Source organism: Pimephales promelas, chromosome 6 (genome assembly GCF_988280905.1).
Source record: "Pimephales promelas chromosome 6, fPimPro1.hap1.1, whole genome shotgun sequence".
Taxonomy (NCBI): domain Eukaryota; kingdom Metazoa; phylum Chordata; class Actinopteri; order Cypriniformes; family Leuciscidae; genus Pimephales; species Pimephales promelas.
The window spans coordinates 12008591-12035763 of record NC_142774.1 but is presented as its reverse complement, the minus strand read 5'-3'; the positions used below and the strand labels follow the sequence as shown (position 1 = coordinate 12035763).

The 27173-nt window shown below is 39.9% G+C and overlaps 2 protein-coding genes across 4 annotated transcripts in view; one reads left to right on the top strand and one right to left on the bottom strand.

The window, feature by feature from the left end:
* Positions 1 to 241: 241 nt before the first annotated feature.
* lrpap1 (low density lipoprotein receptor-related protein associated protein 1) lies at positions 242 to 6376 on the top strand. The gene is made up of 8 exons (XM_039690363.2): positions 242 to 567; positions 668 to 812; positions 971 to 1101; positions 1226 to 1346; positions 5249 to 5404; positions 5493 to 5575; positions 5703 to 5879; positions 6060 to 6376. The coding sequence occupies exons 1-8, from the start codon at positions 406 to 408 to the stop codon at positions 6126 to 6128; spliced, it is 1044 nt and encodes a 347-aa protein (XP_039546297.2). The 5' UTR covers positions 242 to 405; the 3' UTR covers positions 6129 to 6376.
* A 913-nt stretch (positions 6377 to 7289) lies between these two features.
* dok7b (docking protein 7b) overlaps positions 7290 to 27173 on the bottom strand; it is a 68711-nt gene continuing 48827 nt past the window's right edge. For all 3 annotated transcript variants that reach the window (XM_039690344.2, XM_039690353.2, XM_089132103.1), the window contains exon 11: positions 7290 to 8408. In XM_039690344.2, coding sequence (XP_039546278.2) covers positions 8269 to 8408 — 140 coding nt within the window. In that variant the 3' untranslated portion in view covers positions 7290 to 8268. The remainder of the gene's footprint in view (positions 8409 to 27173) is intronic.

The window sequence follows — 27173 nt, the reverse complement described above, 5'->3', positions numbered from 1 at the left end:
AATTAATATTGCACTTTTGGCACGTCTGTGCGTGATTTAAAATCTAATTTGTGGGCAGTTTAAATAAGTAGATGGCATCAAATGGCAGAAGCCTGAAAGTGGGCTTCCCTTCATTCCCAGTGCGTGGTTTGATCTCATTTGCTCAAAGCCCCTTGTTACTAGTTAACGAGCAGAGTAGCGATATGTGGGATTTGAAGTCTTTAAAAGTAGAGCTCCTCGTTTCAAAGCGCGAATGTCTAAGAAATATAGAACTTCAATACCCATGATGCACTGCGAAGCTGGAAGTTCAGGCATGTGAATGCAGTATGATTCTCGTAGTAGCGCTTCCTGAATAGAGCTACAGATGCTCATGAAAACATTACACATTTACGTTTTTATTTACTAATTCGCTTCTTGTGTGTCAGAATGAAAATGCAGTTTATAATTTTGATTTCGTTGTTTGTTATTGGAGCAATGGCGGGTAAGTACTCGAAAGAAATGAATGAACAAAAGGCATCTGATAAAAACAATAATCAGGTGGAATTCAGGATTGCCAAACTTAATCAGATCTGGGAAAAGGCGTTAAGGGTAAGTGATGTGACTGTTTAAAAATATACAATCCGTTATTTTTGCCAGTGTTATCGAATGTTTGGATTGTCCTTCTATTTAAATCATTTGTTCTGTTTAGATGCAGCTTGCACCGGTGCGGCTGTCAGAACTGCACAGTGACTTGAAGATTCAGGAGAAAGATGAACTTCAGTGGAAAAAACTGAAAGCAGAAGGTTTGGACGAGGATGGAGAGAGAGAAGCCAAGCTCAGACGCAATTTTAGTAGTATGTTTTGACTCTTTGTTTTGTTTAACATAAAAAAAAAAACATGAAAAGGCTTGGCAAACAGTTTTGTTGACGTATTTCTTATTACAACTGGAAGTTAGTACAGGACATATTAGGACGTATTAATGAAAAAAAATATATGTATAATTTATTTCCAGTTATTCTGGCAAAGTATGGAATGGATGGGAAAAAAGACACCCGGACATTGGACAGCAACAGGCTGAAAGATCATGATTTTAAAGAGGGAGAGACATTTGATGACCCAAGGCTGGACAAGCTGTGGAACAAGGTAACTAACGTTGTGACAAAACAACCACTAAAATGTGTGAATGTGTAACTCATTTGCAGGTTTACAGACTTGTTCACTTATTACTTGCTTTTCTTAAATGTTCTCTACAACCTTTGATCGTCAGGCCAAGTCTTCCGGAAAGTTCTCTGACGAGGAACTCCAGACCCTTCAGAGAGAATTCAAGCACCACAAAGACAGAATCAATGAGTATAACATTGTCATGGACACTGTCAGCAGGACTGAAGGTAAGAGTTTGGTTGTGTTTAGTGCCAAGATATCTCATCATAGGATAATTGTGTTTAGTGGAATATCCAATCAAATTGCCAGGGCGGGCTTTATACGATGATGGAAAGGTGATCTTCAGGGACGTAATCATCACGTTATCAAAGAGCGCTTAACTGGTTTCCCTCAAGGATGACTGCAGCTGGAGAATTGAGATGTATAGATTCCACTGTCGCGTCTGTTGTAAAATGAATCGACAGTGCATTAATTTTAATAGACAAACAGAAAACTGAAATCAAAGCATTTGTCGACACTTTTGCCTACACGATTCGGCAAAAGTGTAACTCATCAACTGGCTCTGATGGTCACTAGGAAGATGGGACGTAATGAAAAGCCTGTGGTTGTTGTGGTTTCTCCTTTGGTCGCACTCATGGAGGACCAAGTAAAAGAAGCAACACTCGTTATCTTACTTCTAAAATAACTTAAATAAGTAAGTTGACAACTGTGCTATGCAAAGTATTTGACTTACTGCGTTGCTCTGATTGGTTGTAGGTCTACCGACTATGGAGCAGTTCTAGACTCGCATTCTGACTAGAATATGATTATGACGAACTCAGGCTATAGTTGCGATAGTCTTTTCTTCTCTGTTGTGGCTTTTATCTAAGTGAAACGGCTTTTTGAACAAGAAAAAATATATAAAGGGGGACTTGATCTAGTCCATTGTGAATTGATCACTAGATGGTTGTGGTTTGCTATTCCTGTGTCATCATGATGTGAGTGACATGACAAGTTGTCCCACCCTCATCATCAGGATAGAGAAGATATGCCGTTGTAAGAGGGAGGAAAGGTTATTTTTAATAAAGATTACAAGGCAACATTAATTAAAAAATGATGTACACTGATAAACCATTTATAATAAATACTCCAATATGTCAAGACTCTGAACCCAAACCCCAGACCATACTGCAATATGTCAAATTTAATTTCATGGTGACTAATTTTAAGTGAGGCAGGATAATTTTTTCTAATGGATAATTTTTCTAATTTTTACACATTTCTTTGAGACTTTCCAAGGCTTTCAGGTTGGGTTTTTCTATTTCCCTTGTCCTAACTGAGAACTCCCTGCTTTAACCACTGTAGTATGATGCATTATTGGAGATATGAACTAGTCACAACCATAGTAACATGGCATCTCTGTCTTTTGAACCATGTTGATTTGACAATAAAGAACTGTCGTTATTGACGTAGGAGGTGGATAAATTTATTCGGCAAATTATTAAAAGGATACTATGCAGGAATTCCGTTTTTTGTCACACAGCGACCCCCTAGAGTTGCTGTGGAGTACTCGTATTTAAAGGGTTAGTTCACCCAAAAATGAAAATTAAGTCATTAATTACTCACCCCCATGCTGTACCAACCCCGTAAGACCTTCGTTCATCTTCGGAACACAAATGAAGATATTTTTGATTGAATCTGAGGGCTGTATCACTCTTCCATAGACAGCCTGAGGGACTGCCTCTTGACGGCCCAGAAAGTCATTAAAAGAAAAGGTTTAAATATTCCATGTGCCTACAGTGGCTCAACTATAACTTTATCAAGCGACGAGACTACTTTTTGTGCGGAAAAAAAACGTAAATAACGACTTTATTCGACTTTCCATTACTTCCTTATGGGCGTATGCGCGAGAACTGAGACGAGACCGTTCTTCTTCAACTACTTTTTGTTACCGGCTGCTCACCGCTTAGGAGTTTTACCGCCCCCTACCGTATAAGATGACGTACTGCTTGTAAACAGAACGTTTTGCGCCTCCGGCTATATCAGTACGTCATCTTATACGGTAGGGGGGCGGTAAAACTCCTAAGCGGTGAGCAGCCGGTAACAAAAAGTAGTCGAAGAAGAACGGTCTCGTCTCAGTTCTCGCGCATGCGCCCATAAGGAAGTAATGGAAAGTCGAATAAAGTCGTTATTTACGGTTTTTTTTTCGCACAAAAAGTAGTCTCGTCGCTTGATAAAGTTATAGTTGAGCCACTGTAGGCACATGGAATATTTAAACCTTTTCTTTTAATGACTTTCTGGGCCGTCAAGAGGCAGTCCCTCAGGCTGTCTATGGAAGAGTGATACAGCCCTCAGATTCAATCAAAAATATCTTCATTTGTGTTCCGAAGATGAACGAAGGTCTTACGGGGTTGGTACAGCATGGGGGTGAGTAATTAATGACTTAATTTTCATTTTTGGGTGAACTAACCCTTTAATGTTACTGTTGTAAATTCACACTTTGCAGTTAAGTGACTACCATGGATACCTAGCGGGCAGAAAACGCTGACAAAATGGTGACAAACAGTGGCCAGCCAGGGGAATTGCAGCCTTGCAAATTTCCGAATGTTAAAATTAGATATCAAGAAAAGATTAACATACTTGGAATGTGTGATCCATACACAGCACTTGATAATGTTTTCATTGATTTGAAGCTGGTCTCTACCAGACTTGGAGTTTGGAGATATTTGCATATATCTTATAGAGAATCCGCCACCTTACACCGCACAAAAAATGAAAGCCTACAAAAGTACAGATAGCTGTCTTTTTTTCAAAAGTGGATGGGTTAACAACGCTGTCGTATGGGAGGTGAAAATAGAGTATCTTCATAATCAAAGCCATTGTTAATTATCTTCTCTTATCATATTAAAAATCAAATGCTGTCTCCACACACAAGGTCTCTAGCTCGCTTACCTCTCTGCCATGCGCGTGGTTTGGAGCACAATATCGGTCTCGCATGCACGTGGAATCGTGGGTGTGGTGTGAGAATTGGGTCAATTGTGTGAGTCTCACGCTGAATGCTTGAGAGTTGGCAGCCCTGACTGGCATTTATGCACATGTGCAATTTTGACACTTTTAAATATATTTATGGAATGTATGTATATTTAATTACAATGGAAGATACAAAATTTCACTTCATGTTCATGTTAGCTTGCTTATTGTGCCCAAAAGCATGATCTATTTAAAGCTACACTGTGTAACTCTTTTAGTTTATTCTTAGCTAAAAACACTTAAATAAATACAAAATATATGTGCTCATTAATGTATATTTATTTCGTTCAAGTAACAAAGTATTCTCGTGAGTGTATAATATGCCATTGAAAATACATACGGGTAAGGGGTTTTAATGTCGGTCGCCATGTTGCCCCTCCATCCTGAAAGCACATTAGCCAAAGAGGGACATACCCATTAATTCAAGCTTCGCCTTTCGCATTTACGTTTGAGTTAACACTCATGGACGAGGTCGAACTGGAAGCCTTGTTAATCTTGGACTACATTGGCCACCGTAGGAGTTAAAACGAAATCGGAATTGAGAGGAACTGAAACTAATATTCCCTGGATGGTCATATACCTTTTCACCGCTAGATGGGGGTAAAAATCACACAGTGTAGCTTTAAGTCTGCATGTCAAACTAACAAGAAACTATGCTTTTAATCACGGGTCAAGTGCTTTAGTTGCAACCACACAAATTTGCTATGCTTGTTTGCGTTATGGTTAATAACACTGAATCGTTTAACTGTGTTAAAGGGTTAGTTCACCCAAAAATGAAAATTCTGTCAGTATTTACTCACCCTCATGTTGTTCCAAACTTCTATGTGTTTATTTGTTCTGCTGAACACAAAGAAAGATATTTGGAAGAATGTTTTAATCAAACAGATCTCATTCCCCATTGACGTAGTTAAAACATTCAACATGAGGGTGAGTAAATACTGACAGAATTTTCATTTTTGGGTGAACTAACCCTTTAATAATGACGGAACTTGCACCATATTTGGTTAACACTGCTTTTGGGAAATGCACCCCATTTAGTTTAATAATAGGACTGTTTAAATTTGAACCTCTTCTGCAGATACTCATACTTTTGTCTTCAAATTTCTGTTCTTTCCGTCAGAGATCCATAAGAATGTAATAAGTCCTCTGGAGGGCGAAGTGAAGGAACATGTTCTCCATCAGAAACATGCAGATCTGAAGCAGAGAATGAGGGACCTCAACCAAGGCTTTGAACGACTCCGCAAGATCACCCATGAGGGTTACAGTGATGACAGTGGTGGCTACCTTTGCTAAGATTGAATCTGTTTCTCATTAATAAATTGCTTCATGACTTTCTGACACTCTCTTATCTTTACCTATGGCAGAATTTAAGGAGCCAAGAGTCATAGAACTTTGGGAAATGGCAAAACGGTCTAATCTGAGTGAAGATGAACTTGATTCTCTTAAAGTAAGCTTTTCTTATGTCATTGACTGAATGTCTTTAGATTTAGATGTTACTGATAAATATTGCATTTCAGTTTAGTTTTAATATGCATTGCCTTGCAAACTCAAGCTTTTGTCCTATTCTCATTTAGGAGGAACTTAAACATTTTGAAACAAAGGTGGAGAAGCACCAGCACTATCAGGAGCAGCTGGAACTGTCCCATCAGAAACTGAAGCATGTGGAAGCCCTGGGAGACGAAGATCATATCATGAGAAATAAAGAGAAATACAACACTCTTGCTGAGAAAGCACGAGAAATGGGCTACAAGGTAGAGCTGCAAACTGGGTTTTACAATTACTTACATTTTTGTGATTGTCCTATGTGGCTTTTTCATACATTTTTTCTTTACATAGACATGAAGAAAAATATTCTTGTTTTGCAGGATCTTTTTATCATTTTAAAAACTGTACTACTAATGCGATCACGTTTCTTTTTCCTTTTTTTTTAGATGAAGAAACACTTGCAGGATTTGACTAATAAGATTTCCCGAAATGGATTGCAACACAATGAACTCTGAGCACTTCTGTTAGCTACAATTATTCATTGGTCACATATGCTGGAGTTATAAAGGTAGGGCATAATGTACACAAATTTAACGTTTCCATTGCGAAGCAAATAGACTATTTGGTAAATTCTGATTTTATTTTTATGTTACTGTGAGTAGTGATCAGGTCTGCTTTTGTTGCTCATTTCCCATTGAATGTCTTTACAGCAAATGACTACGTGGTGATTTATCCAGCAAGCTTACAGTATGTCATCCACACTCTATTGTGGCAAAATTAGTTTATGACTCAATTTGTTAAGGACAGCAAACGCGCACAGAAACATGTGTAACATCCCACAAATGTGGGTGCAAAAGAATTGAACATTCATCTACAAGATATCTGCATGGCATCACTTTCACACATGAAAAAGCTCTCAAAGTTTTTAATATAAAATTAAGCATTCATTTTAATAATTCTCATTTTTTTATACCCCAGTCCTGAGCATCCTAAGATTTAAAGGTTGCAAAATAAAACCCCTTAATGAACAATGGTGCACAGGCTTGCTTTAATATTACTTCTATTAACAGCTAAAATTTATCAGGAAAAAAAGTGTGCTTCGGTGGAGAAAGAGCAGCCGAGCTCACGCACTACATTACTTATTTTTGACAAGGCAGACCTTGAGTCAAACATAATCTGAATCATTAAATAGCAATGCGTACAGGGTACATTTCTATGATTGGTAGACTTGATCCAACATCCTCACTGTTTAAACAGTTCCATCAGGTATACACCGTCATAAAATTTAGATTTGTCATAAAAATTAGATTTGTCATAAAAATTGTAATATAAATTCCACATTAATTCTTTAATCTATGACACTGTCATTACTAATCTAACAAGTTTGTGATTTAAAATCTTCCTATTCATACAAATCCTATAATCCAGCATTGTAATGAACTGTCAGGAATGTGATCTCCGTAAATAATAGGATTGCTTTTGTACAAGTGCACATTTTATTTTGCAAATTTCATAATAAAACAAACTGCCCGAGCCTTGTTTTCTCTGACAGATTCAAATGGGTGATATGCTGCGCTGCCATTGAGTGATTGTGATATTGCATCAAGCATTTAAATGATGAGCATGTTTAGTCACTGTTGTATCATTTTTATCATAGACTATGATATGATTCATAGTACTGATAGTCGATATAGAAATTTCAGAAAATAATATTTGAAAAAAAAAAATACAGTATCTTCTCATGAAATATGTAAATGTACAGAACAAAATTGGTCACCAAAGTATATATTTACAGTTGTCAACAGTCAAAGTTGTTTCATGATCTGTTTTTAGATTTATAACTTTTCTAATTCCATGCCAATCTTAAACATGGAAAATAATACACATCCACAAACTTGCATAAAATACAATGCAGAAATACATTTAGCGTATAAAGCAGTGGTTCTCAACCAAAAGCCCACCGAAATCCAACACAATAATGAACCTGGTCAAGACCTTGATCCAGAAGTTTAATGAGCTCTGTTCTTCAATAAAAACATTACGAGGCGAGGCTTAAGCCTAGTCCCAGACTAAAATGTATGTTTGAGCTGTTTTAACTGAAAGCAACTTGCACTGACATCTGGAAATATGTCAGGGTCATTATTTTGTCTCAAGATGCACACCAGTAATGTTTTTTTTCTAAGGCACATTTATAAAAGCTACTTAAATTTCCTAATTTAACTAATTATGACTTCAAGTCAATATTCAAGACAAGTTCAATATATTTAAATCATACTGAGCTCTAGACCCCAGGTTGAGAACCACTGATAAACAGCTGAGTCTAAACATCTGAGAGACCACAATTAAAAATTATTCTGTTTTTCAATTCTCTAACTTAACATATTTATTAACCATTACAATTTGAGAGAAACGTCAAATTGAAAAATACATAGAAATTTCAGATTTTCTTAATGTCCCTTGGTTACTTTAATAATGACTACGACATTTGAGCTGCAAAAACTCCATGTTTTTGTGCTTCAGTGGATGCAAGAAATTTAAAAAGTAAATTTCACAGATTTGCTTACAATTCGACAAAACTATTTCCAGGTTTAACTGAAGGAAAAAAAAAAGATTCAGTGTGGTCTCAGGCATTTAAACTCAACTTTGATTACATGTTCAGGTGAGCGTTCCTCTCCTTTTCTGTTCTAGTTCCTGTAGTCTCTCCTCTCGGCCCTGTGCATGCTGGGCTCCCACCCTCTGTGCCGTCTCAGTAGCAGTGATGTCAATGTGGGCGTATTTAGTGCTGGAACCGGCCACTGATCACAAAGGAAATAAAAAATAAAAAAGGATTTATTAACAACTTTTTAAATGTGCAAGATTCTGTTATCTGTGGCCAGTTGCATAAACTTAGCCTCTATATTAAAACTGTCTTAACCCACTCAGACCCTGTGTCCATTACAATGGACATCACATGTCAGCCCCCCTTTTTTAACTTCTGGAGCAATTCACAATGGACAAATATGGAATAAAAATGCAAAAATGGAGTCACTAGACCCTTCCAGAGCTGATATACTGAGATCCCACGCAACATTTATGCCATGATAAATATCTCAATATCTCAGCTCTGGAAGGGTCTAGAGCCTCCATTTTTGCACTCAGATCTTAGTCTCATGGCCCTCTATCAGAATCCAGAGTTTCAAGAAGATTGGAGAAAATTATTTTTTCGCACCAAAAAAAAAAAACGTACGGGGTACCACTGTCGGGTTTTTTTTGGGTCGAAATTTTGAGTTGCTCTGATCTTCTTGAAACTCTGGATTCTGATCGAGGGTCATGGGACTTAGACCTGAGTGCAAAAATGGAGGCTCTAGACCCTTCCAGAGCTGAGATATTGACATCCCACGCAGCATTTATGCCATTATAAATATCTCAATATCTCAGCTCTGGAAGGGTCTAGAGCCTCCATTTTTGCTCTCAGATCTTAGTCTCATGGCCCTCTATCAGAATCCAGAGTTTCAAGAAGATTGGAGAAACTTAATTTTTCGCCCGAAAAAAAAAAAAACGTAAGGGGTACCACTGTCGTTTTTTTTCGGGCCGAATTTTTGAGTTTCGATATCTCAGCTCTGGAAGGGGCTAGAGCCTCCATTTTTGCACTCAGGTCTAAGTCTCATGGCCCTCTATCAGAATCCAGAGTTTTGAGGAGATTGGAGAAACTTAATTTTTAGCCCGAAAAAAAAAACGAAAGGGGTACCACTGTCGTTTTTTTTTCGGGTCAAATTTTTGAGTTTCGATATCTCAGCTCTGGAAGGGTCTAGAGCCTCCATTTTTGCTCTCAGATCTTAGTCTCATGGCCCTCTATCAGAATCCAGAGTTTCAAGAAAATTGGAGTAACTAAATTTTTCGCCCGAAAAAAAAAAACGTAAGGGGTACCACTGTCGTTTTTTTTCGGGCCGAATTTTTGAGTTTCGATATCTCAGCTCTGGAAGGGGCTAGAGTCTCCATTTTTGCACTCAGGTCTAAGTATCATGGCCCTCTACCAGAATCCAGAGTTTTGAAGAGATTGGAGAAACTTAATTTTTAGCCCGAAAAAAAAAACGAAAGGGGTACCACTGTCGTTTTTTTTTTTGGGTCAAATTTTTGAGTTTTGATATCTCAGCTCTGGAAGGGTCTAGAGCCTCCATTTTTGCACTCAGGTCTAAGTCTCATGGCCCTCTATCAGAATCCAGAGTTTTGGGAAGATTGGAAAAACGTAATTTTTCGCCCGAAAAAAAAAAACGTAAGGGGTACCACTGTCGTTTTTTTTTTCGGGCCGAATTTTTGAGTTTCGATATCTCAGCTCTGGAAGGGTCTAGAGCCTCCATTTTTGCTTTCAGATCTTAGTCTCATGGCCCTCTATCAGAATCCAGAGTTTCAAGAAGATTGGAGAAACGTAATTTTTCGCCCGAAAAAAAAAAAACGTAAGGGGTACCACTGTCGTTTTTTTTTTGGGCCGAATTTTTGAGTTTCGATATCTCAGCTCTGGAAGGGCCTAGAGCCTCCATTTTTGCACTCAGGTCTAAGTCTCATGGCCCTCTACCAGAATCCAGAGTTTTGAGGAGATTGGAGAAACTTAATTTTTAGCCCGAAAAAAAAAAAGTAAGGGGTACCACTGTCGTTTTTTTTTTCGGGTCAAATTTTTGAGTTTCGATATCTCAGCTCTGGGAGGGTCTAGAGCCTCCATTTTTGCTCTCAGATCTTAGTCTCATGGCCCTCTATCAGAATCCAGAGTTTCAAGAAGATTGGAGAAACTTAATTTTTCGCCCGGAAAAAAAAAAACGTATTGGGTACCACTGTCGTTTTTTTTCGGGCCGAATTTTTGAGTTTCGATATCTCAGCTCTGGAAGGGGCTAGAGCCTCCATTTTTGCACTCAGGTCTAAGTCTCATGGCCCTCTACCAGAATCCAGAGTTTTGAGGAGATTGGAGAAACTTAATTTTTAGCCCGAAAAAAAAAACTAAAGGGGTACCACTGTCGTTTTTTTTTTCGGGTCAAATTTTTGAGTTTCGATATCTCAGCTCTGGAAGGGTCTAGAGCCTCCATTTTTGCACTCAGGTCTAAGTCTCATGGCCCTCTATCAGAATCCAGAGTTTTGGGAAGATTGGAGAAACTTAATTTTTCGCCCGAAAAAAAAAAACGTAAGGGGTACCACTGTCGTTTTTTTTCGGGCCGAATTTTTGAGTTTCGATATCTCAGCTCTGGAAGGGGCTAGAGCCTCCATTTTTGCACTCTGGTCTAAGTCTCATGGCCCTCTATCAGAATCCAGAGTTTTGAGGAGATTGGAGAAACTTAATTTTTAGCCCGAAAAAAAAAAAACGAAAGGGGTACCACTGTCGTTTTTTTTCGGGTCAAATTTTTGAGTTTGATATCTCAGCTCTGGAAGGGTCTAGAGCCTCCATTTTTGCTCTCAGATCTTAGTCTCATGGCCCTCTATCAGAATCCAGAGTTTCAAGAAGATTGGAGAAACTAAATTTTTCGCCCGAAAAAAAAAAACGTAAGGGGTACCACTATCGTTTTTTTTTGGGCCGAATTTTTGAGTTTTGATATCTCAGCTCTGGAAGGGGCTAGAGCCTCCATTTTTGCACTCAGGTCTAAGTCTCGTGGCCCTCTACCAGAATCCAGAGTTTTGAGGAGATTGGAGAAACTTAATTTTTAGCCCGAAAAAAAAAACTAAAGGGGTACCACTGTCGTTTTTTTTTTTCGGGTCAAATTTTTGAGTTTCGATATCTCAGCTCTGGAAAGGTCTAGAGCCTCCATTTTTGCACTCAGGTCTAAGTCTCATGGCCCTCTATCAGAATCCAGAGTTTCAAGAAGATTGGAGAAACGTAATTTTTCGCCCGAAAAAAAAAAACGTAAGGGGTACAACTGTCGTTTTTTTTCGGGCCGAATTTTTGAGTTTCGATATCTCAGCTCTGGAAGGGTCTAGAGCCTCCGTTTTTGCACTCAGGTCTAAGTCTCATGGCCCTCTATCAGAATCCAGAGTTTTGGGAAGATTGGAGAAACTTAATTTTTCGCCCGAAAAAAAAAAACGTAAGGGGTACCACTGTCGTTTTTTTTCGGGCCGAATTTTTGAGTTTCGATATCTCAGCTCTGGAAGGGGCTAGAGCCTCCATTTTTGCACTCCGGTCTAAGTCTCATGGCCCTCTATCAGAATCCAGAGTTTTGAGGAGATTGGAGAAACTTAATTTTTAGCCCGAAAAAAAAAACTAAAGGGGTACCACTGTCGTTTTTTTTTTCGGGTCAAATTTTTGAGTTTCGATATCTCAGCTCTGGAAAGGTCTAGAGCCTCCATTTTTGCACTCAGGTCTAAGTCTCATGGCCCTCTATCAGAATCCAGAGTTTCAAGAAGATTGGAGAAACGTAATTTTTCGCCCGAAAAAAAAAACGTAAGGGGTACAACTGTCGTTTTTTTTCGGGCCGAATTTTTGAGTTTCGATATCTCAGCTCTGGAAGGGTCTAGAGCCTCCGTTTTTGCACTCAGGTCTAAGTCTCATGGCCCTCTATCAGAATCCAGAGTTTTGGGAAGATTGGAGAAACTTAATTTTTCGCCCGAAAAAAAAAAACGTAAGGGGTACCACTGTCGTTTTTTTTCGGGCCGAATTTTTGAGTTTCGATATCTCAGCTCTGGAAGGGGCTAGAGCCTCCATTTTTGCACTCCGGTCTAAGTCTCATGGCCCTCTATCAGAATCCAGAGTTTTGAGGAGATTGGAGAAACTTAATTTTTAGCCCGAAAAAAAAAAACGAAAGGGGTACCACTGTCGTTTTTTTTTCGGGTCAAATTTTTGAGTTTCGATATCTCAGCTCTGGAAGGGTCTAGAGCCTCCATTTTTGCTCTCAGATCTTAGTCTCATGGCCCTCTATCAGAATCCAGAGTTTCAAGAAGATCGGAGAAACTAAATTTTTCGCCCGAAAAAAAAAAACGTAAGGGGTACCACTGTCGTTTTTTTTTGGGCCGAATTTTTGAGTTTCGATATCTCAGCTCTGGAAGGGGCTAGAGCCTCCATTTTTGCACTCAGGTCTAAGTCTCATGGCCCTCTACCAGAATCCAGAGTTTTGAGGAGATTGGAGAAACTTAATTTTTAGCCCGAAAAAAAAACCCGAAAGGGGTACCACTGTCATTTTTTTTTTGGGTCAAATTTTTGAGTTTTGATATCTCAGCTCTGGAAGGGTCTAGAGCCTCCATTTTTGCACTCAGGTCTAAGTCTCATGGCCCTCTATCAGAATCCAGAGTTTTGGGAAGATTGGAGAAACTTAATTTTTCGCCCGAAAAAAAAAAACGTAAGGAGTACCACTGTCGTTTTTTTTTCGGGCCGAATTTTTGAGTTTCGATATCTCAGCTCTGGAAGGGTCTAGAGCCTCCATTTTTGCTCTCAGATCTTAGTCTCATGGCCCTCTATCAGAATCCAGAGTTTCAAGAAGATTGGAGAAACGTAATTTTTCGCCCGAAAAAAAAACGGAAGGGGTACCACTGTCGTTTTTTTTCGGGCCGAATTTTTGAGTTTCGATATCTCAGCTCTGGAAGAGGCTAGAGCCTCCATTTTTGCACTCAGGTCTAAGTCTCGTGGCCCTCTACCAGAATCCAGAGTTTTGAGGAGATTGGAGAAACTTAATTTTTAGCCCGAAAAAAAAAACTAAAGGGGTACCACTGTCGTTTTTTTTTTTCGGGTCAAATTTTTGAGTTTCGATATCTCAGCTCTGGAAAGGTCTAGAGCCTCCATTTTTGCACTCAGGTCTAAGTCTCATGGCCCTCTATCAGAATCCAGAGTTTTGGGAAGATTGGAGAAACGTAATTTTTCGCCCGAAAAAAAAAAAAACGTAAGGGGTACCACTGTCGTTTTTTTTCGGGCCGAATTTTTGAGTTTCGATATCTCAGCTCTGGAAGGGGCTAGAGCCTCCATTTTTGCACTCCGGTCTAAGTCTCATGGCCCTCTATCAGAATCCAGAGTTTTGAGGAGATTGGAGAAACTTAATTTTTAGCCCGAAAAAAAAAAAACGAAAGGGGTACCACTGTCGGTTTTTTTTCGGGTCAAATTTTTGAGTTTTGATATCTCAGCTCTGGAAGGGTCTAGAGCCTCCATTTTTGCTCTCAGATCTTAGTCTCATGGCCCTCTATCAGAATCCAGAGTTTCAAGAAGATTGGAGAAACTAAATTTTTCGCCCGAAAAAAAAAAACGTAAGGGGTACCACTGTCGTTTTTTTTTGGGCCGAATTTTTGAGTTTCGATATCTCAGCTCTGGAAGGGGCTAGAGCCTCCATTTTTGCACTCAGGTCTAAGTCTCATGGCCCTCTACCAGAATCCAGAGTTTTGAGGAGATTGGAGAAACTTAATTTTTAGCCCGAAAAAAAAAACTAAAGGGGTACCACTGTCGTTTTTTTTTTCGGGTCAAATTTTTGAGTTTCGATATCTCAGCTCTGGAAGGGTCTAGAGCCTCCATTTTTGCACTCAGGTCTAAGTCTCATGGCCCTCTATCAGAATCCAGAGTTTTGGGAAGATTGGAGAAACTTAATTTTTCGCCCGAAAAAAAAAAACGTAAGGGGTACCACTGTCGTTTTTTTTTCGGGCCGAATTTTTGAGTTTCGATATCTCAGCTCTGGAAGGGTCTAGAGCCTCCATTTTTGCTCTCAGATCTTAGTCTCATGGCCCTCTATCAGAATCCAGAGTTTCAAGAAGATTGGAGAAACGTAATTTTTCGCCCGAAAAAAAAAACGGAAGGGGTACCACTGTCGTTTTTTTTCGGGCCGAATTTTTGATTTTCGATATCTCAGCTCTGGAAGGGTCTAGAGCCTCCATTTTTGCACTCAGGTCCAGTGGTGGAGGAAGTACTGAATCTCAGTACTTAAGTAAAAGTACAAATACCCAGATAAATATTTACTTTAGTAAAAGTAGAAGTAACACAATGACAACCATACTTAAGTAAAAAGTAAAAAGTACTTTATTTTAAATGTACTTTAAGTATTAAAAGTAAAAGTACTTGCATAACAATTGATTCTCTTAATGACTATTTTCTAATGATTAATAAAACATTTAATTCTAACTCATTCAACCTAATACTCCTATAATGATGTTCAATAATGATGGAAAAAAATGTCACCATTTCTGAAACAAGCTTGCAATTAGGCAATATCATGCTTATCCTTAGTACTATATGTTAATAACTATGTTTGGCAGTAAACGCGATTCATTTATGGTGTAATTCTGAACCTCTTGGCTTGCCATAATCCTAACCAAACCAAACATATATTACACATGGTGTGTTTCCTATGCACGTAAAAACAAATTTTCGCGTATGAGTTGCATGATAAACACACTGCGTGTGAGACGCATTTAGTGTGACCGGGTTGATATACTGTATCTATGGCAACCAAACGTCACTGGTGAGACAAACGTGCAACGAACGGATGGTCAGATTACGTTTTGGCAGGGGAAAAACTGATCAGAAAATGTAACGAAAATGTATCAGAAGTTGTAGAAATGTAGTGGAGTAGAAAGTATAATAATTGCTGCAAAATGTAACGAAGTAAAAGTAAAAAGTAGGCACCATTTATTCTACTTAAGTAAAGTAAAAATACGTGAAAAATGTACTTAAGTAAAGTAACGAAGTATTTGTACTTCGTTACATTCCACCACTGCTCAGGTCTAAGTCTCATGGCCCTCTATCAGAATCCAGAGTTTTGGGAAGATTGGAGAAACTTAATTTTTCGCCCGAAAAAAAACAAAACGTAAGGGGTACCACTGTCGTTTTTTTTCGGGCCGAATTTTTGAGTTTCGATATCTCAGCTCTGGAAGGGGCTAGAGCCTCCATTTTTGCACTCTGGTCTAAGTCTCATGGCCCTCTATCAGAATCCAGAGTTTTGAGGAGATTGGAGAAACTTAATTTTTAGCCCGAAAAAAAAAAAACGAAAGGGGTACCACTGTCGTTTTTTTTTCGGGTCAAATTTTTGAGTTTGATATCTCAGCTCTGGAAGGGTCTAGAGCCTCCATTTTTGCTCTCAGATCTTAGTCTCATGGCCCTCTATCAGAATCCAGAGTTTCAAGAAGATTGGAGAAACTAAATTTTTCGCCCGAAAAAAAAATCCGTAAGGGGTACCACTATCGTTTTTTTTTGGGCCGAATTTTTGAGTTTCGATATCTCAGCTCTGGAAGGGGCTAGAGCCTCCATTTTTGCACTCAGGTCTAAGTCTCATGGCCCTCTACCAGAATCCAGAGTTTTGAGGAGATTGGAGAAACTTAATTTTTAGCCCGAAAAAAAAAACTAAAGGGGTACCACTGTCGTTTTTTTTTTCGGGTCAAATTTTTGAGTTTCGATATCTCAGCTCTGGAAGGGTCTAGAGCCTCCATTTTTGCACTCAGGTCTAAGTCTCATGGCCCTCTATCAGAATCCAGAGTTTTGGGAAGATTGGAGAAACTTAATTTTTCGCCCGAAAAAAAAAAACGTAAGGGGTACCACTGTCGTTTTTTTTTCGGGCCGAATTTTTGAGTTTCGATATCTCAGCTCTGGAAGGGTCTAGAGCCTCCATTTTTGCTCTCAGATCTTAGTCTCATGGCCCTCTATCAGAATCCAGAGTTTCAAGAAGATTGGAGAAACGTAATTTTTCGCCCGAAAAAAAAAACGGAAGGGGTACCACTGTCGTTTTTTTTCGGGCCGAATTTTTGATTTTCGATATCTCAGCTCTGGAAGGGTCTAGAGCCTCCATTTTTGCACTCAGGTCTAAGTCTCATGGCCCTCTATCAGAATCCAGAGTTTTGGGAAGATTGGAGAAACTTAATTTTTCGCCCGAAAAAAAACAAAACGTAAGGGGTACCACTGTCGTTTTTTTTCGGGCCGAATTTTTGAGTTTCGATATCTCAGCTCTGGAAGGGGCTAGAGCCTCCATTTTTGCACTCTGGTCTAAGTCTCATGGCCCTCTATCAGAATCCAGAGTTTTGAGGAGATTGGAGAAACTTAATTTTTAGCCCGAAAAAAAAAAAACGAAAGGGGTACCACTGTCGTTTTTTTTTCGGGTCAAATTTTTGAGTTTGATATCTCAGCTCTGGAAGGGTCTAGAGCCTCCATTTTTGCTCTCAGATCTTAGTCTCATGGCCCTCTATCAGAATCCAGAGTTTCAAGAAGATTGGAGAAACTAAATTTTTCGCCCGAAAAAAAAATCCGTAAGGGGTACCACTATCGTTTTTTTTTGGGCCGAATTTTTGAGTTTCGATATCTCAGCTCTGGAAGGGGCTAGAGCCTCCATTTTTGCACTCAGGTCTAAGTCTCGTGGCCCTCTACCAGAATCCAGAGTTTTGAGGAGATTGGAGAAACTTAATTTTTAGCCCGAAAAAAAAAACTAAAGGGGTACCACTGTCGTTTTTTTTTTCGGGTCAAATTTTTGAGTTTCGATATCTCAGCTCTGGAAAGGTCTAGAGCCTCCATTTTTGCACTCAGGTCTAAGTCTCATGGCCCTCTATCAGAATCCAGAGTTTCAAGAAGATTGGAGAAACGTAATTTTTCGCCCGAAAAAAAAAAACGTAAGGGGTACTACTGTCGTTTTTTTTCGGGCCGAATTTTTGAGTTTCGATATCTCAGCTCTGGAAGGGTCTAGAGCCTCCATTTTTGCACTCAGGTCTAAGTCTCATGGCCCTCTATCAGAATCCAGAGTTTTGGGAAGATTGGAGAAACTTAATTTTTCGCCCGAAAAAAAAAAAACGTAAGGGGTACCACTGTCGTTTTTTTTCGGGCCGAATTTTTGAGTTTCGATATCTCAGCTCTGGAAGGGGCTAGAGCCTCCATTTTTGCACTCCGGTCTAAGTCTCATGGCCCTCTATCAGAATCCAGAGTTTTGAGGAGATTGGAGAAACTTAATTTTTAGCCCGAAAAAAAAAAAACGAAAGGGGTACCACTGTCGTTTTTTTTTTTCGGGTCAAATTTTTGAGTTTCGATATCTCAGCTCTGGAAAGGTCTAGAGCCTCCATTTTTGCACTCAGGTCTAAGTCTCATGGCCCTCTATCAGAATCCAGAGTTTCAAGAAGATTGGAGAAACGTAATTTTTCGCCCGAAAAAAAAAACGGAAGGGGTACCACTGTCGTTTTTTTTCGGGCCGAATTTTTGAGTTTCGATATCTCAGCTCTGGAAGGGGCTAGAGCCTCCATTTTTGCACTCAGGTCTAAGTCTCGTGGCCCTCTACCAGAATCCAGAGTTTTGAGGAGATTGGAGAAACTTAATTTTTAGCCTGAAAAAAAAAACTAAAGGGGTACCACTGTCGTTTTTTTTTTTCGGGTCAAATTTTTGAGTTTCGATATCTCAGCTTTGGAAAGGTCTAGAGCCTCCATTTTTGCACTCAGGTCTAAGTCTCATGGCCCTCTATCAGAATCCAGAGTTTCAAGAAGATTGGAGAAACGTAATTTTTCGCCCGAAAAAAAAAAACGTAAGGGGTACAACTGTCGTTTTTTTTCGGGCCGAATTTTTGAGTTTCGATATCTCAGCTCTGGAAGGGTCTAGAGCCTCCATTTTTGCACTCAGGTCTAAGTCTCATGGCCCTCTATCAGAATCCAGAGTTTTGGGAAGATTGGAGAAACTTAATTTTTCGCCCGAAAAAAAAAAAACGTAAGGGGTACCACTGTCGTTTTTTTTCGGGCCGAATTTTTGAGTTTCGATATCTCAGCTCTGGAAGGGGCTAGAGCCTCCATTTTTGCACTCCGGTCTAAGTCTCATGGCCCTCTATCAGAATCCAGAGTTTTGAGGAGATTGGAGAAACTTAATTTTTAGCCCGAAAAAAAAAAAACGAAAGGGGTACCACTGTCGTTTTTTTTCGGGTCAAATTTTTGAGTTTCGATATCTCAGCTCTGGAAGGGTCTAGAGCCTCCATTTTTGCTCTCAGATCTTAGTCTCATGGCCCTCTATCAGAATCCAGAGTTTCAAGAAGATTGGAGAAACTAAATTTTTCGCCCGAAAAAAAAAAACGTAAGGGGTACCACTGTCGTTTTTTTTTTGGGCCGAATTTTTGAGTTTCGATATCTCAGCTCTGGAAGGGGCTAGAGCCTCCATTTTTGCACTCAGGTCTAAGTCTCATGGCCCTCTACCAGAATCCAGAGTTTTGAGGAGATTGGAGAAACTTAATTTTTAGCCCGAAAAAAAAACCCGAAAGGGGTACCACTGTCGTTTTTTTTTTGGGTCAAATTTTTGAGTTTTGATATCTCAGCTCTGGAAGGGTCTAGAGCCTCCATTTTTGCACTCAGGTCTAAGTCTCATGGCCCTCTATCAGAATCCAGAGTTTTGGGAAGATTGGAGAAACTTAATTTTTCGCCCGAAAAAAAAAAAACGTAAGGGGTACCACTGTCGTTTTTTTTTCGGGCCGAATTTTTGAGTTTCGATATCTCAGCTCTGGAAGGGTCTAGAGCCTCCATTTTTGCTCTCAGATCTTAGTCTCATGGCCCTCTATCAGAATCCAGAGTTTCAAGAAGATTGGAGAAACCTAATTTTTCGCCCCGAAAAAAAAAACGGAAGGGGTACCACTGTCGTTTTTTTTCGGGCCGAATTTTTGAGTTTCGATATCTCAGCTCTAGGGTTGGGAACCGAGAACCGGTTCTTTTCCAGAACCGGTTGTGTTTTTGAAAAAATACCGGAACCGTGCAAAATTCCTAAGTTTCGGTTCCGAAAACGGTTCTGATGTCGATGCGATATCATCATGTGGGCGAAGTGCTGGGAGTAGAAGATGCCGTCTTATTCCTAAATGACAAAAACTTCACCACTGAAGTTGCGATTTGCTCTTACACGCGCTGCATTTGTCACACACAGACACACAGCCGACTGCCGAGTCACTCTCTAGCCTACATTCAAATCTGTTTGCGCTGAGAGAGAGAGAGCAGTTGTCGATATGAAACTGCTTTACAATCACACAGTTTCAATATTTATTTGTTTCACATATTCAAAAGATTTCCGTTACAAAATTAGTGAGATTATAGTTTGAGTAAACATTGACGGTAGTGGTCAAAACAGATGCAGTCCGTTGTGTTCAGAATTTACAAAATATATACAATGAACGAGTGCATCATAATGGTTTTTCAAACCGTGTTTTTGTCTTATCTTGAATCACTACGTTAAGCCTGTAATAAGCGGTAATACTCGGACTTCTTGTTTAGACTGGCCGGCGGATCGCAGCTTCTGCGGAGTAGCCCAATGCCTGCGTGACTCGTCATGGACATAAACAGAGAGAAGTAGCTCCGGCAACAATGTTCTTCCGCAAGACGCATGCAGTTCTGTTTATTAACTGCTAGAGCGCCGATTTATCCAGTAATGAAATAAGTAAAGTCTTTATGAATCAATCATTAAAACCGTTTTAAAAAATAATCTGTTCTACACACATATGTGTGTTAAAGCATATTCTACTCCTTCTGAGAGGGTATTCTTCATTGTTGGAGAAGGAGAGGTCTAAATTATTATAGAGAATGCAGAATTTTTTAATTTCCTTTATATATATATATACTGTATATATATATATATATATATATATATATATATAATTTTTTTTTTTTTGTGCAAAGATTGCTTAATAATATTTTGAGTTTGTTTACATTACCAGTCTGTTAAACTAATTTGTCAAGTACTATAAGAAATAAACAAAAAGGATTGTGGATTTTTCTCTTACTAATATTTTTAATTGAATGGGAACCGGAACCGGAATCGTTTGGCGGAACCGGAATCGGAACCGGAACCGGAACCGGAAAATTTCTCACTTCTCAACCCTACTCAGCTCTGGAAGGGGCTAGAGCCTCCATTTTTGCACTCAGGTCTAAGTCTCATGGCCCTCTATCAGAATCCAGAGTTTTGAGGAGATTGGAGAAACTTAATTTTTCGCCCGAAAAAAAAAAAACGTAAGGGGTACCACTGTCGTTTTTTTTCGGGCCGAATTTTTGAGTTTCGATATCTCAGCTCTGGAAGGGGCTAGAGCCTCCATTTTTGCACTCAGGTCTAAGTCTCATGGCCCTCTATCAGAATCCAGAGTTTTGAGGAGATTGGAGAAACTTAATTTTTAGCCCGAAAAAAAAAACGTATTGGGTACCACTGTCGTTTTTTTTCGGGCCGAATTTTTGAGTTTCGATATCTCAGCTCTGGAAGGGGCTAGAGCCTCCATTTTTGCACTCAGGTCTAAGTCTCATGGCCCTCTACCAGAATCCAGAGTTTTGAGGAGATTGGAGAAACTTAATTTTTAGCCCGAAAAAAAAAACGAAAGGGGTACCACTGTCGTTTTCTTTTTCGGGTCAAATTTTTGAGTTTCGATATCTCAGCTCTGGAAGGGTCTAGAGCCTCCATTTTTGCACTCAGGTCTAAGTCTCATGGCCCTCTATCAGAATCCAGAGTTTTGGGAAGATTGGAGAAACTTAATTTTTCGCCCGAAAAAAAAAAACCTAAGGGGTACCACTGTCGTTTTTTTTTCGGGCCGAATTTTTGAGTTTCGATATCTCAGCTCTGGAAGGGTCTAGAGCCTCCATTTTTGCTCTCAGATCTTAGTCTCATGGCCCTCTATCAGAATCCAGAGTTTCAAGAAGATTGGAGAAACGTAATTTTTCGCCCGAAAAAAAAAAACGTAAGGGGTACCACTGTCGTTTTTTTTCGGGCCGAATTTTTGAGTTTCGATATCTCAGCTCTAGAAGGGTCTAGAGCCTCCATTTTTGCACTCAGGTCTAAGTCTCATGGCCCTCTATCAGAATCCAGAGTTTTGGGAAGATTGGAGAAACTTAATTTTTCGCCCAAAAAAAAAAAACGTAAGGGGTACCACTGTCGTTTTTTTTCGGGCCGAATTTTTGAGTTTCGATATCTCAGCTCTGGAAGGGGCTAGAGCCTCCATTTTTGCACTCCGGTCTAAGTCTCATGGCCCTCTATCAGAATCCAGAGTTTTGAGGAGATTGGAGAAACTTAATTTTTAGCCCGAAAAAAAAAAAAACGAAAGGGGTACCACTGTCGTTTTTTTTTCGGGTCAAATTTTTCAGTTTCGATATCTCAGCTCTGGAAGGGTCTAGAGCCTCCATTTTTTCTCTCAGATCTTAGTCTCATGGCCCTCTATCAGAATCCAGAGTTTCAAGAAGATTGGAGAAACTAAATTTTTCGCCCGAAAAAAAAAAACGTAAGGGGTACCACTGTCGTTTTTTTTTGGGCCGAATTTTTGAGTTTCGATATCTCAGCTCTGGAAGGGGCTAGAGCCTCCATTTTTGCACTCAGGTCTAAGTCTCATGGCCCTCTACCAGAATCCAGAGTTTTGAGGAGATTGGAGAAACTTAATTTTTAGCCCGAAAAAAAAAACGAAAGGGGTACCACTGTCATTTTTTTTTTGGGTCAAATTTTTTAGTTTTGATATCTCAGCTCTGGAAGGGTCTAGAGCAGGGGTACTCAATTAGAAACCTAAAAGGTCCACTCACCAAATTTTTCTTGCGTCCATGGTCCGGAACAGTGATAGTCAAAATCCAAAATCAGAACTCCAACAAAAATGGTGGTAAATCCCACAAAACGTTCAAACTATGTACAAAACTTGATGTGGTTTGGCCTTATTAGTGTGAAAAGTGACACCTTTTTTGTGCCACCAGTTCTTTAAACTTGGGCATGAAAGGTGTGAGGGCCAGGCGGAGACACTGATGTAAGTGTTCATTACTGAGGGTGCTCCTGTATTTGTTTTTCACCATATTCATAGTTGAAAAGGCAGACTCACAACAATATGTTGATGGAAACATGGTGAGAATTTGAAGGGCCACCTTCTGCAAGGAAGGGACATCTGCTGCAGGGACCATCTTAGTCCAGAAGGTGGTAGGGTCACAGAGAGACTCCTGCAGTGCAAGGTTTTCCTGAAGCTCAATTAGCTCTGATTGAAGAGAAGCAGCACTAGCCCATGGGCAGATTTTCAGGGCTTCAGTTGAAAATTCTGCGATGTTTTTGACAAGGAATGGATTTTCCATGCATAGTAAGACTTGTTTTCCCAGAGGGAAATCTCCAAAGCGAGTTTGGAAATTTTTTATCAGCTTGTCCAGGAATTCAGCATGATTGTGATGACGATGTGTTCCTGCTGTCTGATTTAAAAGCTTTGGGAAGTGAAGCAGGTCCTGCTGTAAGTCACACTTGAAGAGCTCCAGTTTCTTCTGAAAGGCACAGACAGCTGATGTGAGGTTACACACTGTGTTATTTTTGCCCTGGAGCTTCATGTTCAGATCATTGAGATGGGAAGTGATGTCAGATAGAAATGCAACAATTTCCATTTTTTCTTCATTCTGCAAAAATTCCACAAATTGTTTTGCTTTTGCACTCTTCTGATCCAACAGAAAGGTTTCCAACTCTTTCCGTAATGTCCAAAAGCGCTCCAGAACCTTGCCTTTACTAAGCCACCGGACATTGTTGTGAAGGAGCAAATCATCAAATTCTGCATTCACCTCTGTTAGGAATGAGCGCAACAAGCGATGCTGCAGAGCAGATGATGCCCTCAAAAAGTTCACAAGTCGCATTACTGTTGTCATGACCTCTGCATACTTTTCTTCAAGACTGGCACACAAAACCATCTGATGAATTATGCAATGATATGCAATTAGCTCAGGGTGATGAGCTCTCAAGCGTGCCACTAATCCCCTCTCTCTTCCAATCATACATGGAGCTCCATCAGTAGCAATGGAAATAACATGCTTCAGGTCTATCTCTCTGTCTCTCAACATCTCCATCAGTGCTTCATAAATATCATCCCCTCTTGTGTGTCCATGGAGGGCTGTGAGGCCTAACACATCTTCACAGAATTCTCCCTTCTCTTCATCAAAAAATCTGACAAACACCAGAAGTTGTGCGTTGTCTGTATTATCTGTGGATTCATCCAAAGCCAATGAAATGCATTTAGCCTTTTTTATTGCAGACTTCATTTGGTCAAGCAAATCCTCAGCAAGGACTTCAGTTCGCTTTACAGCAGTGGAGTCAGACAAAGATATTTGGTTTATTTTTTGTATGATGTCATCTTTTTGAGTTCCCTCAAACAGGGCAATTGCTATTTCATTCATGCATTCCTTCACAATCTCCGAGTCAGAGAATGGTTTCTTGTGCTTTCCTAAGACCCATGCCACTCTTAATGAGGCTTCAGTTGCACGTTCTTGTTGGGTGGCTGATCTTACTATTACACTGCGTGTTGCATGGTATGATGATTGCAGTTGTTTGATTTTTCTGGCTCTTACCTCAGATTGAAGCGGGTAATTTTGGTCAAAGTGTCCGTGCTTTGAGTCATAATGACGTTTTACGTTACCACTCTTGACAATGGCAACCGTCTCGTTGCAAATTAAACACATGGGTTTTGTGCTCCCCGCCGGCAGCACAAATGCATATCTGTCAGTCCACTCTGTCTTAAATTCGCGATTTTCAGAATCGACTTTTCTCTTTTTGTCAGGTTTTGACCACGCCATGATTTTCGTTAGCAAAGAAACGTTTACCGCAGATGGATTAGCCAGCGCCTGTGTTGCGAATGACACACACACATACACGCACAGCGCGGCCAACGGGTGAGTGAGTTGTCATGGTGATTACAGTTATTACAGCTCCTGATTGGATCTTTGGATTAGACAGACACAGAAGTTAAGATAACCCACATCTAGTTGTATTATAAACTTTATTTCCCAACACAATATAGGCGTGAAATCACGCATGAATGAAAATTCACTTGGATCGTGAATAAATTATATAATGTTGATTTTGGCTTCGGTCCAAATTTTATTGCGTCTGGGTCCGGATCCGGACCGCGGTCCGCCTATTGAGTACCCCCGGTCTAGAGCCTCCATTTTTGCACTCAGGTCTAAGTCTCATGGCCCTCTATCAGAATCCAGAGTTTTGGGAAGATTGGAGAAACTTAATTTTTCGCCCGAAAAAAAAAAACGTAAGGGGTACCACTGTCGTTTTTTTTTCGGGCCGAATTTTTGAGTTTCGATATCTCAGCTCTGGAAGGGTCTAGAGCCTCCATTTTTGCTCTCAGATCTTAGTCTCATGGCCGTCTATCAGAATCCAGAGTTTCAAGAAGATTGGAGAAACGTAATTTTTCGCCCGAAAAAAAAAACGGAAGGGGTACCACTGTCGTTTTTTTTCGGGCCGAATTTTTTAGTTTCGATATCTCAGCTCTGGAAGGGGCTAGAGCCTCCATTTTTGCACTCAGGTCTAAGTCTCATGGCCCTCTATCAGAATCCAGAGTTTTGAGGAGATTGGAGAAACTTAATTTTTCGCCCGAAAAAAAAAAACGTAAGGGGTACCACTGTCGTTTTTTTTCGGGCCGAATTTTTGAGTTTCGATATCTCAGCTCTGGAAGGGGCTAGAGCCTCCATTTTTGCACTCAGGTCTAAGTCTCATGGCCCTCTATCAGAATCCAGAGTTTTGAGGAGATTGGAGAAACTTAATTTTTAGCCCGAAAAAAAAAACGTATTGGGTACCACTGTCGTTTTTTTTCGGGCCGAATTTTTGAGTTTCGATATCTCAGCTCTGGAAGGAGCTAGAGCCTCCATTTTTGCACTCAGGTCTAAGTCTCATGGCCCTCTACCAGAATCCAGAGTTTTGAGGAGATTGGAGAAACTTAATTTTTAGCCCGAAAAAAAAAAACGAAAGGGGTACCACTGTCGTTTTCTTTTTCGGGTCAAATTTTTGAGTTTCGATATCTCAGCTCTGGAAGGGTCTAGAGCCTCCATTTTTGCACTCAGGTCTAAGTCTCATGGCCCTCTATCAGAATCCAGAGTTTTGGGAAGATTGGAGAAACTTAATTTTTCGCCCGAAAAAAAAAAAACGTAAGGGGTACCACTGTCGTTTTTTTTTCGGGCCGAATTTTTGAGTTTCGATATCTCAGCTCTGGAAGGGTCTAGAGCCTCCATTTTTGCTCTCAGATCTTAGTCTCATGGCCCTCTATCAGAATCCAGAGTTTCAAGAAGATTGGAGAAATGTAATTTTTCGCCCGAAAAAAAAAAACGTAAGGGGTACCACTGTCGTTTTTTTTCGGGCCGAATTTTTGAGTTTCGATATCTCAGCTCTGGAAGGGTCTAGAGCCTCCATTTTTGCACTCAGGTCTAAGTCTCATGGCCCTCTATCAGAATCCAGAGTTTTGGGAAGATTGGAGAAACTTAATTTTTCGCCCAAAAAAAAAAAACGTAAGGGGTACCACTGTCGTTTTTTTTCGGGCCGAATTTTTGAGTTTCGATATCTCAGCTCTGGAAGGGGCTAGAGCCTCCATTTTTGCACTCCGGTCTAAGTCTCATGGCCCTCTATCAGAATCCAGAGTTTTGAGGAGATTGGAGAAACTTAATTTTTAGCCCGAAAAAAAAAAACGAAAGGGGTACCACTGTCGTTTTTTTTTCGGGTCAAATTTTTGAGTTTCGATATCTCAGCTCTGGAAGGGTCTAGAGCCTCCATTTTTTCTCTCAGATCTTAGTCTCATGGCCCTCTATCAGAATCCAGAGTTTCAAGAAGATTGAAGTAACTAAATTTTTCGCCCGAAAAAAAAAAAACGTAAGGGGTACCACTGTCGTTTTTTTTCGGGCCGAATTTTTGAGTTTCGATATCTCAGCTCTGGAAGGGGCTAGAGCCTCCATTTTTGCACTCAGGTCTAAGTCTCATGGCCCTCTACCAGAATCCAGAGTTTTGAGGAGATTGGAGAAACTTAATTTTTAGCCCGAAAAAAAAAACGAAAGGGGTACCACTGTCGTTTTTTTTTTTGGGTCAAATTTTTGAGTTTTGATATCTCAGCTCTGGAAGGGTCTAGAGCCTCCATTTTTGCACTCAGGTCTAAGTCTCATGGCCCTCTATCAGAATCCAGAGTTTTGGGAAGATTGGAGAAACTTAAGTTTTCGCCCGAAAAAAAAAAACGAAAGGGGTACCACTGTCGTTTTTTTTTTGGGTCAAATTTTTGAGTTTCGATATCTCAGCTCTGGAAGGGTCTAGAGCCTCTATTTTTGCTCTCAGATCTTAGTCTCATGGCCCTCTATCAGAATCCAGAGTTTCAAGAAGATTGGAGAAACTTAATTTTTCGCCCGAAAAAAAAAACGTAAGGCGTACCACTGTCGTTTTTTTTTTTTCGGGCCGAATATTTGAGTTTCGATATCTCAGCTCTGGAAGGGTCTAGAGCCTCCATTTTTGCACTCAGGTCTAAGTCTCATGGCCCTCTATCAGAATCCAGAGTTTTGGGAAGATTGGAGAAACTTAATTTTTCGCCCGAAAAAAAAAACCTAAGGGGTACCACTGTCGTTTTTTTTTCGGGTAAAATTTTTGAGTTTCGATATCTCAGCTCTGGAAGGGTCTAGAGCCTCCATTTTTGCACTCAGGTCTAAGTCTCATGGCCCTCTATCAGAATCCAGAGTTTTGAGGAGATTGGAGAAACTTAATTTTTAGCCTGAAAAAAAAAAAAAAACGTAAGGGGTACCACTGTCGTTTTTTTTTTCGGGCCGAATTTTTGAGTTTCGATATCTCAGCTCTGGAAGGGTCTAGAGCCTCCATTTTTGCTCTCAGATCTTAGTCTCATTGCCCTCTATCAGAATCCAGAGTTTCAAGAAGATTGGAGAAACTTAATTTTTCGCCCAAAAAAAAAAAACGT

Excerpts from the sequence above, each read along its gene's own strand:
- lrpap1 (XM_039690363.2), top strand. The coding sequence starts at position 406 with ATGAAAATGCAGTTTATAATTTTGATTTCGTTGTTTGTTATTGGAGCA. Across the intron at positions 1,102-1,225 it reads TGGACAAGCTGTGGAACAAG|GCCAAGTCTTCCGGAAAGTT; the intron begins GTAACTAACGTT and ends TTTGATCGTCAG. Across the intron at positions 5,405-5,492 it reads GGGTTACAGTGATGACAGTG|AATTTAAGGAGCCAAGAGTC; the intron begins GTGGCTACCTTT and ends TACCTATGGCAG.